Genomic DNA, 12,170 nt, shown 5'->3' on the forward strand with positions numbered 1-12,170 from the left:
CATCCATTGAAACAAAGCTGTGCCCACTGGAGGATAGTCTTTTACTCCCTTGGCTGAGGAGGTGAATACCATCTAAATATATTCTGGATACAAGTTGAGTTTTAAGAAATAAACTGAATCCATATATTCCTTTATCATAAACCACCTCCAGACCCCTTATCCTGCGACCTGTTGGGGGGTCCCAATCACTAGCTTTTGCAAGCTGATCTTTATTGAATGGTTTTGACCGGTTTTTACACTATACATCAAACCTCCAAAGAGTCTTCAATATTAAAAACGCACAAGTGCGTAATTAAATTATCATGACACTCTCGCTCACACTCATTGTCAGAGCACACAGCAGCGGGAGCACCGGGGCATGGGCAGGGTTGCCAGCTTTTGAGTGTTATTCCGTGTGGGAGGAGGAGGAGGAGGAGGAGGAGGCTGGGTGTGTTTGAGAGTATCTAGCCTTCTCTCTGCACGCTCTGCTGTGCGCACTGACTGAAGACAGAGCGCAGAGAGGAGTCCACCTCTCCATGTGACGTGCAGCCGCTCAGTGAGGGCACAACAGTAATCTCAGATACTGCCCCTCGTAAAAAAAAAAAAAAGAAGAAGAAAAAAAACATTTTATTTACGCTGCATGCGGACAGTTAAGTGCGTCTCTGCTTTGTTGAGTGTTTCAACTCAATCAGCCTCAACAGCCTCAACATTTGTGAAGTGGCTGCCTCACCCGCTCGGACCGGAGGCCGTCTGGTCTCCGATCTGGTCTCCGGAGTCACCGGAGAGTCCACAAGCTCCGTCAGGACCAAGCTGTGCGGCTCGCGGATCAGACCCGAGCCGCCACGATCACTGGCCATGGAGATGATGGAAGGAGACGTTACGGACAAATTAGATGACATGTCTTCGGTGTACGACTTCGACCCGATCACCGGCAACATCCCCGCCACCAAAGTAGAAATCACCGTCTCCTGCAGGTGAGTTAAGGCGTCCGCAGTGAGGAGAGGAAAGTTCGTTGAGAGGAATGTGTGGTAGAAAAGTTGTGACAACGCCCCACCCTTCCTGTGGGATTCTGTAAATTATGTGTGATAAATAGAGACAACTTGTTCATTACGCACCCGTTGTAATGAATTACCGGTTTTGGGTGGGGACAAGGGCTGCCACTCTGCATGGTTTAGTTTAACAATACATGTGTTGACCATTGTTTATACCAAGTCTTCTTTTGTATATTACTTGATTGATTTGTGTGTATTTCTGGTAGAACACAAAGTTAAAAGCACCTCTAAACTGTTCGACGTGTCCCATACCAGCGGTTAGAGTTCTGGAGATTTGCAGAACTTCACATTAGTGATAGCTGGCGTTTAACATGCAAAGGACAGGTATGTGCACAACGAGACAAGCTCTTTACTGCAATACAGTTAAGAATAAAATCTCTGCTACTGTTGGGTGACACTAGCACACCGCCCTTTCTGCATGTGCTGTACTAATAGTCACTCTACAAGTCAAAATCTAGGAATCTGCACCTGGCTGAGGGTTTATCTGCATGGATAGTGGTGCCCTAGAAATAGAATGTGTTTTTTTTTCTCCAGGTACCGTAGGTTTTCACTGACAATGATTGTTTACCTTAGTCTTTGGTGAAAACAAAAATGTACCAATACTAAAAAAGTCAAGAACAAACAAGAATAAAACAAACCTTACATTTTTTTTTAATGTTCTGAGCTGCATAGCTGTGTGCAAAATGTTCACAAATATTGAACAGGGGATGTGCTAAAGATCCAAGGAGATAGAATATGTGCAATGATGTATGTCACCTCGGCTGTTTCAGCACCTGCATCTCCTCTCTCTTCTTTATAAAGAACTGAATGTTGAAGATTGAAATGTTGACATTAGATTCACACAGTTTCCATGTCCCTGGCCCTAATCTTCATCAGATCTTTTTTAATTTTTATTTTGAGGTATTTCTCTTTCAGAAAGTAGCTTGCTCAGAGAGAAGTCACTCCTCTTCCCATTAAGTCAAAGCTTTCAAGGTCTCTCAGATTTACAATCTCCTGCTGGCATGTGTTTGCAATATTCTCTCTCTCTCTCTCTCTCACACACACACACACACACGCACGCACGCACGCACGCACGCACGCACGCACGCACGCACACACACACACACACACACACACACACACACACACACATGCTCACATCTCTCTGGTCTTTGATGCTGGGTTTTGGGTTGGTGAGCCATCGAAGCAGACTGAGTTTGAGCTATACCAAGCTGTGTGTGCATTATTGATGGGCTATCTGCTGCTCAGAGAAGCTCGCTGCCACATCTCTAAGCTCAGGGTAAAAAAAAAAGCACAAACACTGGAGATGAGTGCGTTTTAATTTACTGAATGAAAAAGCATTTGCTCGTTTGTGTTGAGAAGGATATTGTGGGCGATAGTGGAAAAACAGTTTAGTTTCAGGCAGAGAGGGTGGAGAGCAAAGTGTGTGCATACACCAGTCGAAGCCCTGCATGGTTTGGGATGTTGAATTTGTCAGCATTTAATGATGAGGCTATTGAGCTTACATGCCTCAGTGATGTGCAATTAAGCACCATTCAGGTAAATGATAAGTACTCTTCTGACAACTCCTTGCATTTATGCAAATTATTTATCAGACATGTGCATGAGATTGTTGGTAATTATGTGCTGATGTGAGTTGGAAAAAGAAGGAGACTGGCAGAGTAATGGTGCAGAGGACTCCTATAACAGAAAGAAGAGGATTTTGGGAAGAAGAAATCATTAAAGGTGGGGTAGGTAAGTTTCAGAAACCGGCTCGAAATACACTTTTTGTTATATTCCATGGAATGCTCTTAACATCCCGATAGCAATGAATATCTTAAGTGCTTTGACAAAAAATCCATAAAAAATGTCATCTGTGGAAGCCGTAGTGCTGTAAAAAGTACAACAGGGATTGCCGCCCTGTCTGTCAGCCTTCCATCTCGTGCACGCACAAATGTATCTCGTGCCCTCATTGGGCGTGCATTGCAGCAGTACTTCAATGACTCGCCAGCAACAGGTGGCCACTTTCGCCCGTCTGCTGACGTCATGTGCGCGTTCATGTGTGTTGGAGGAGGTGCTCTGTAAGGAAGTCTGAAGGAAGGGGCGGATTCTTTTCGGCTGTGTACTTTCAAATGTTAGTGCACTCGAGCCGGTTCCTTACCTACCCCACCTTTAATGACAAGAGCTTTTTCCTGCTGCTTCACTGCTGCTTTGCTTGTGTGTGTGTGTGTGTGTGTGTGTGTGTGTGTGTGTGTGTGTGTGTGTGTGTGTGTGTGTGTGTGTGTGTGTGTGTGTGTGTGTGTGTGTGTGTGTGTGTGTGTGTGTGTGTGTGTGTGTGTGTGTGTGATGGAAATAATGAGATGAGTGAGAATAAGAGCCAGACAACAAGCAATACATGCAGAGAGTGCTTCATAAATAAGTTAACATTTGATGCACACATGACTTTGGCCAGTAAATTAGCTTTAAAGATTTTCCAGGATCTTCCCATAACTGAGCCTCAAATTTTTATCTGAAAACTGCAACACCTGTGGTGTTAAATATTTAAATGTATAACCACTTATTCAGCTCCTCCTAAAGCAGAGTACATCAACATTGTTTTGTCACATTCAAACATTTACAAACCCTCCAAATCCTTTGTACAGATGTTGTGTGAGTCAGTCGTTTTCAAGAAAAGGTGCTGTCGGTTGGCTCTTCTTTTCTATTCTCCTCATGTACATGCTTGCTCTAAAACCTCCGAACCGCGATAATAGCTGTTCCCTCTGGGGTTAATACCCCTTATTACAGAATACACCCCCTGCTTTTGACAACGGATTATTATCAGGGCCAATGACAAATGGGGAGGAGTGGGTGGGAGCTGGATCCGTAAAATGAGAGGGGGGAATGATAAGAATAGGTTTGCTTTTCATTCAGGGTGGGGAAGAAAATGACGTATTTGGTAGCAGAATGCTGCAAATAGTGCCTCGTTCATTTGTAGCTGCAGCAACCTGTTCAATGCTAATGCAGTAAATTAAACTTTATGATCAGAACCTTCACAAAGGTTTAGCCACGCCTCAACCACACTTTGTATATGAGCAGTCAGTCCTTGGGAAACGTCTGTCACCGTGTTAACATCTCTCAGTATGGTTGATGAGACGTTTCCAGACCATTTGTTTTGTCGGAAAGCTTGTCCTTCACGAGTTCTCTCAGAAAATAAATAAATAAAAAAAGAAAAGAAAGAGGAGGATGTGGGACCAATCTGTGTTTTTCTTAAATTGGTGTTTACACTCCCAGGGGGCTTGTCAGTCAAACGTCTGCTTCCTGGGGAGAAATGAAGGGACAGGGGTACAATTGGCAAGAGTACAGGAAAGTGTGGGTGTAGATCCTACAGCCCCACAGCCAAACAACAGCCCTTTGTTCAATATCTCTGAAAGGGTGTAATAATGCTTAATTTACAGTTAAAAGACTATTCTTCCCAAGACAAAAGCCTAAAGAAATCCTAAAATTAATTACAGTTTACATTATACAATTATTTGTTATCAGATAGGGTGACGTTGTTAAAGGTAGATTGCATATAACATATTCTACAGGCACCACAGAGTCATTCTGTCAGCCCGTGCTGACTTGAATGGGGATTGAGTAGTTCATGCATGCGGCTCATCTAGACTCTACAGATTGATCAAATTCTTATAGTGACCAGTCTATGGCAGAACCTACCATGGCCAATTCTTCTAGTGTATTCAAACATGTAATTCAATTGAAAATACATCTGTGATGCCCCTGTGGGTTCATCTTGAGAGGGTGTGGCTGTGCTGCATCCAGCAGCTTGATTGCAGTAACTCAGGGCACCTGGGTCTGGTGCCCTGCCGCTATTTTAAAGCCTCTCTGCTCCTCTCTGTTCTCCCTCTGCTTCTCCCTGCCGGCACCCCGGTTTTGTTGAGTATGCTATGAGTTCCTTCAGTTGCTTCACTTTGTGCACTTCAACACTCTCACACATCTCCATACAATCCTCACCCTGCATTTACACTACTGATGATACCACTGACATCAACATCTCATGCGTTACTTGCTTTGCACTTGATTCATTTGGTTGATTTGAATGTTTTGCTTAAATAAACATCTTTTGTTAAACGTGGATATGGTGTGTCTCCTCTTTGTTGTGGCCTTTTGAGCCAGGTCATAACAACATCTCATAAATGTATCACCGTCATTTGATTGTGAAACATCTGAAATTCGTTTCATATCCCAGTCTTTTCATCTGTTGCTTTTCAGAAGAAAGTCTGATCTTCACAAAGAAGTACTTATGTGTCTAAAGTTGCCTAAAGCCATTTTTGAGTCTCTCCAGTCAGCTGAGGATAGACTGTTAAGAGTATTCAGTCAGTATGAGCACCAGCTGCTGAGAGCCATAATGATAAGCAATGAATCCACCCAGCATTACTGCGGGCTGCAGCCCGCACAGCCAATGCGAGGAATCCAAGAATTCAAAGCAAACATATTTCTGAGTTTCTAAAGCAAATAATTCAATTTCATTTCAACATAACTGTAGACTTTGTAACTCGGAGCTCCTAATAGCCGTTCCTTTCAGACCTGACCTAAATGAACCCGCCTTGGACTACCGAATTACAATCAGAAGTACTTTATTGATCCCTGGGAGGAAAATAAGTCGAACCCAGGACCTGAATTCAAGACTTGAACCCGACTATAGACTAGGTTATATTTCTGCTGTTTCTAGAGCTGGTCCTTGAAAGTCAATAAGTCGAATGATCCGAATGTGTGAGTGCAGAGTGAGTTTGCATTGCAATATATTTTCAGCTATATATGAAAGCAGATGAAAAAGCAACATCTGAGAGCCCTCACTGGTTGTATACATCTTGGCCTACTATGTGTGCAAGGGGCTGATGGGACACAAATGAGTCAGGAAGGGGGAGATGTGATTGTCGACAAGCTTTGGGTCGAAGGTCACATCGACTGAAGTCTGAGCACAGAGATCGAATTAAATCATTAAAGGATTGTCCTAGTCTCGAAAGTGAAGCATAGATTTTCAATGGATTAAATATAGGTCTTGTATCGGCTGGATATTAATAACTGGTAGCTTGTGGGAGTGATATAATGTTGCTACTCCTGTAGTGCACAGCTCTTTAGAAGCGGGGATTTCTCATCTTGATTCCCGAGTGCACGGCATTGCATTGCATGTGTTTCTATGATTCCATTCCTCTGCTAAATGTCTGGATGCATACCGCTTTATGCTGATGAGGACCCCGGTTTCCACATCTGATGGTTCCCTCTGCGAATCTGGGACAGATATGAAAGCAGCTCTCAGTGTGGAAAAGCCCTCGGGAGATCCGACGCTACGGCTTGGCATCACTCTGATTTCCCATGCTCTCTTTAGGTTGGAGCACTTTTGGTGTGCACATGTACTGCACTAGGAGCATCATCGAAGCGAAATGAACCATATGAACAATGTGGTGTATAAAACATGAGCTCAGACTGTGACACACTTCTGTTGCGCACGACACACCACCACCAAAAGTGAGATAGGCCTCTGTCCTCTCCTCTCACTCCCGCATGCTGTCAGTCATTTTGTGGCACAACAACTGGGCACACTGCCTGAGAGCACACAGCCAACCGACTTAAGCTGGTTAGAGAACATTAGGTATGGGGAGAGAGATAGAGGCAACACGAGAGGACACATAGTGTGGATGGCGAGAGCAGATACATGAGAACTGAGATGAGCAACATATGGAGGTGGTCATGTTCATCATCGCACAGAAACTGGAGGACAGAGAAGTGAATTCATGAAGAAATGCAAATGAGGGACTTGCATGTTAGAAAGGAAACCTACAGACAAAGATATCATGATTGTAATTCCTGCTCATGGCGTATGATTAGCATTACTGTCACTGACAGGACGGGAGCTGCAGGTGAGCCTCCGTCATTAATGCGATGCAACATTTCTGTCAATGTTGCAGTAATGAGAAGAATGAGGATCTTTTAAAATGTGTTGGAGGGATGCAGAACTGAAATGACACTTCTATATACTGTGGTTTGTTGATAACACTGAATTATAATTTGTATTGCTTCAGATAGCAGCCCGCAGGTTACAGTAGAAATCTATTACATGTTGGGTAATTACATTTAAAACCTCAATGTGCTTTCACACCTACTGTCTGATAGAAAGGACAAAAAAAGCCCTCAGGTACAAGTATTTATGAAGAAGATTTTTTTCTCAAGTTCTACTAAATATCATCACCTGTGTATGTGATCTAATGCACGACATAGAAATAAAGTAAACAGATTTGATGTATTGCAAGATAGAGTTTGAATGTTGTATTAACAAAATAAATCACATTACAGAGAAGAACTGGCAGAATGTTCGCCGTAAAGAAAAACATCTTAAAATAATTCCAAAACAAAAACCCTCGAATACCCAAAGAGAGGCAGACATGATGTGCAGTTTGGCCTCAAGCTTAGTACAACCATACCACCATCTCCCCTATGACTACTGGCCTCTCACACACACACACACACACACACACACACACACACACACACACACACACACACACACACACACACACACACACACACACACACACACACACACACACACACACACACACACACACACACACACACACACACACACACACACACACACACACACACACACACACACACACACACACACACACACACACACACACACACACACACACACACACACACACACACACACACACACACACACACACACCTCCAGCAGTGGAGATCATCTGCTTATGGTTTATGCATTACATTTTTTAGTGGAACAGACTTCGCTTATAGGATTTTTTGTTCTTGTTGGGGCCACAGAGATCTTCAACCTTTTTCAACTCAAGGTTCCCGCTGCAGTGCTGTTAATCTGGAGCAGCATCAAGGATCAACAGCACTCATGCATCTGATCTGGTGATAGCAGCTCACAACCAGCTCATCTGCTCTGCCAGTCAGCAGACAGCGGTGTGGTCACTAGTCAGTGTGGGTTAAGGTGGTTTGGTTTGAACAACATGGTTTATTTTGGGGACATTGACATTTGTTGTGAGGCTTGTCAGCTGTGTATATAAAAAATGCATCACAATAGTTGTTTCTGCCTTAAAAGCTTTTCTTTGTTCTGTTTCTCCCTGTAAGACGGCATTGATCAGCAGTGAGCATATTGTGTGTTGGTGTGTCTGTGAGGAACATTTGCATGAAGAGATTTGGATGCTTTTACAGCATGAAGCACTCTATTCTCTTGACCGGGCAGAACCAATCAATTATTTTCTACCCTCTTACTTACTTACTAACACCTTGGGTGAGTGCCTTGCAGACAGCGAACAGCATTTAAAAGGCCCATTTACTATCTTTCACAGTTCAGTGCTGTTTTTTGCCTCTTCAAATGCCTTTCTTCCTGAAACTTCTGCACACTGATGAACAGACTGTGACTAATGCTTTTCGTTAAATCAATAGTAGACTGTGGGCATGCTGAAAAGATTATAAATACACACGTCAAGAACTTGTATTCACACTTAAAAGCAACATTTCCCATTACTTGCTTGTTTCATATGAATTTAAAATCAAAATGTCAACATCCATGCTAATAATAATGATAATTATTATTTTCTTCTCAGTACCAAGTTGTTATAAAGATTCTGATTTTCATCCCTCACTCTTTACCCGACACCCAGTAATTCCCTCCGGCCCTGACAGCAGCACTGTTTAGTTGTCAGCGTCTCCACAGAGCCATGGCTATAATCAGCTCTGTTAGCTCTGCTGCTGAGAATGAACTGTCTCATTCCTGTACACATCAAATGCTCCCATCCTGCACACTTATATCCAGCTCGTATCTTACGGCTTTTATCCGCCTGGCTGAGAGACTCCAGCTGAATTCAAATCAGGCCTGGTGAGGCAGTGGTCGACAGCGGATGAACATAAGTGATGTTAAGTCCAAAAGAAAGATGGGTACTGCTCTCTGCATGTGTTAATGATGGCTCACTGTCATGCTGACTTTAGAGGCTGAGTGGCTGAAATGGGGCTTTGATCTCTGCGCTCTAATTGACATGCGATCTGGCTGACTGGCAAGAGCAGAGGAGTCATAGGAAGACAAGTCAAATGTATTAGTATAGGACTTGGGAAATGTTGGACCACTAAACACGCAAACACACCATCTCCCTATTTCTCTCTGTGTACCAAAAACGACATGACCACTAAATATATTAGAAGGTCAAACCGAAATGTAGTTTGGGGATCAGTCAGTGGCTTTTATTTGGTACTAAGAGCCATGACATGTTGCCTCTGTGAAGCAGCAGAGGCCTCAGCTTGCCTTTCAAGCCTCTGTCAGTAAAGAACAGTTTTATCTGGGGAATGTAAATACAACAACAATAGGGATTTTTTTTCAAAAAGTTACATTCATTTTCAAAGACTAAACATGTGCATCAAATTATTCTCCACTTTAGAATACATCCTAGCAAAGATTTATGGTGGAAGTGATTTTCCAAAAATGGAATCTGTTCATTATGGGACATCTTTTTACCATTTGCTTGCCTTATTTAATTTTTTTTAAATCCTAAAATGTCAATCTTCAAAGTAGTTTTCTTGTTTGTGAAAATAAGCCTGACATTTTCTGTTCAATGTTTTATCATGTCAGTGTGGCATCAACATGTAATGCCTTTTACAAGCCCCATGCCATCAGAGATGTTACAGCCAACTTTGTTGTGAACCCTTTCATGCATGAATTATGAAAACCTCAGTCAGGATGTTTTTATTGCTCTTGGGGCATGAAAAACAAGATTTGAACTTTAGTTTTTTTTAATCTAGTTTTTTCAAATAGATTTGTATATGTCCTACTAAGTAGCAGTGTATGGGATGATGCAATAGGGTCCTGTGTAGTGGCTGATGGTGCAACTATGCAAAAAAACCAATGCATATACAAGAAAACACCTTTTGAATAGCTGTCCACTGTAGTGACCTCTATGCATGAAAGGGTTAAGAGCTCCACGTTTATGGCTATATTGTCACTATAGGAGTGTACCGGTGTTTCCATGATCAAAAATGTTTTGAAAAAGACTAAAAAGCATAACTTGATATAATCATGATCATCCTTCATTTTCAAATCCTGGCTAGCAGCAATGTGGTGGAATAAGAAACACTGCAATTTGTTGACATTTCCCATGATAAACAAGTGTAAACATTTGCATACTGTCCCGTCTGCCAAACTGTGTTCCTCAATCTGCCCTCAGGTTCGGGGACTGATGAGTGTGTACACATGTTAGATCTGGATGTGAGGCAACATGGGTCACCTGAGTCACCATCTAATTGGAAGAACCATCATTAACATCTGACCGGGGGCTGTGTTTGGCTTGTCTGGGCCCCCTGATTAACATTTTATCAAACTGAGCAACTGCTGTCCCATGATGAGTCTTATTACTTCATTGAGTAATTGGATTTATTTGGCTTTTCAGTTGCAGCTGCTGACAAAGCCAACCAAGCTAAGAGGCCATATCTCTGCAGGCACTAAACATCATGGAGCTCACGGATTAAACATGCAGTCAGTGGAGAAAACAGTGCTAATATGCGTATAGAGATAGAATACCTATTCATATTGTGTCGTTGTGCCGATGTGTCCTTGGGCAAGACACTCTACCCGCATTTGCTCCTGTGTGTAATGTCCACAGTATTGACATTTACATGTCTAATATGTGTAATATGTAATTGTAAAGCGCTTTGAGCACCTGTAAAAGCGCTCTAATTAAAAAATGTAATCCATTATTATTATTATTATTATTATTATTAAGAGATGATCACCAACAACCTAAGAGTAAACTACATTTATTAGCTTTTCCTATGACATATAAAGAGACTTATAGACACATTTCTTAAAGCTACATTTACATCCATTGGCATCATTATTGTAATAATGGTGTTACTGTGGTGGGTTATGGATATGCATATTACTATTTCCAAACATTTCAGAAAAAGGTGACACTTCAGGAACATTTGAGACGCCCACATCATTTATTTCTTAATCACAGATTAATATCTCTGTCCTGCAAAACACATGTTATATGTGTGAAATTGCACAAGAAAATATCTTCCGGCAGCAGTAATATAGTGTCACCTTTTTCAAATCGTGTATATGGTGTTTCCAAAGTCATCACAAAGATATACTTTGTTTCCCTTTTTCCTTCATGTAAAATCAAAGGGAAGACTTACAAAATGCATTGCACTAACACTCTAAGCAGCAGTATGTTGTGAAGAACAACACTGATGCATGAGCACCTGTTAGCTCAGTGAAATGCTTCCACTGTGAAGTGGTTGAAGCAGCTATCCTCGGCAGCGGCGTAGCTGTGGGTGGGCCCGGGTGGGCCTGGGCCCACCCACATGCACGTCTGGCCCACCCACAGCCAATCAGCACTTCATAGCGCAGAGCCGGGAAGCCCAGAAGGAAGTGCCACAAACTGCAGTTCATCTAGTGGCCGACAGGGGATGGATGCAAAAAGGAGCAATTCCCATAGACCCCCATGTTAAAATGCCCAACTTTACAGCAGAAATAAACATGTTTCTAGCCTGGATCCAATAAAACTTATTCTGGATATAGTTAGATTCCACCTTCATGACAATGGAATAGGGAGTGCATTTTTTTACCGTGAGTTTTTATAGTAAGTAAAGTAACTTTTGCCGTGAGTGAATGAACGTATTATTTCTTCTTGAGGTCTGCAGTTTAGCGTGTACACATTTGCTGAATATGAAAACACTCAGTGTGTGCCCACTGTGCGACTGTCAAGGATAAACAACCTGTGCCCCCGATATATGTTGTATGTATTATTGCTACACAAACATTACATTGCAGTTTAAGTGTCGCCAACTCCGTTTAAGAGATCTATCCCCCGTCTGTGTGCGAGGGGGCGGGGCAGTTTACACACACGCAGCTGCTACATGCAGCAACACACACACACGGAGGAGATGGCGGAGAGAACGCGCTCCGAGGTGTGGTTAAACTATAGCCGTGTCGATGGGGACAATACTCGTTACCAAAAGTGGAATAAGAGTTTAGTATTTAAGGGCGGTAACACGAGCAATGTGTCTAAACATTTAGCAAAAGTGCTCCACATCCAGACGGAGGAATGCACCGGGTTCCACTGTCTTTCTAGCAGCTCTGTAGCTCCATCCACG

The 12,170-nt window shown here is 42.6% G+C and overlaps 2 protein-coding genes across 2 annotated transcripts in view; both read left to right on the forward strand.

The window, feature by feature from the left end:
- The first annotated feature begins 431 nt into the window (after positions 1 to 431).
- LOC117446134 (copine-5-like) overlaps positions 432 to 12,170 on the forward strand; it is a 41,133-nt gene continuing 29,394 nt past the window's right edge. The window contains exon 1 of the mRNA XM_034082143.1: positions 432 to 953. Coding sequence (XP_033938034.1) covers positions 835 to 953 — 119 coding nt within the window. The 5' untranslated portion in view covers positions 432 to 834. The remainder of the gene's footprint in view (positions 954 to 12,170) is intronic.
- cpne5b (copine Vb) overlaps positions 878 to 12,170 on the forward strand; it is an 85,857-nt gene continuing 74,564 nt past the window's right edge. The window contains exon 1 of the mRNA XM_071203105.1: positions 878 to 953. The gene's annotated coding sequence lies outside the window, so the exon portion shown is untranslated. The remainder of the gene's footprint in view (positions 954 to 12,170) is intronic.

This window comes from Pseudochaenichthys georgianus, chromosome 5, assembly GCF_902827115.2.
Source record: "Pseudochaenichthys georgianus chromosome 5, fPseGeo1.2, whole genome shotgun sequence".
Classification (NCBI taxonomy): domain Eukaryota; kingdom Metazoa; phylum Chordata; class Actinopteri; order Perciformes; family Channichthyidae; genus Pseudochaenichthys; species Pseudochaenichthys georgianus.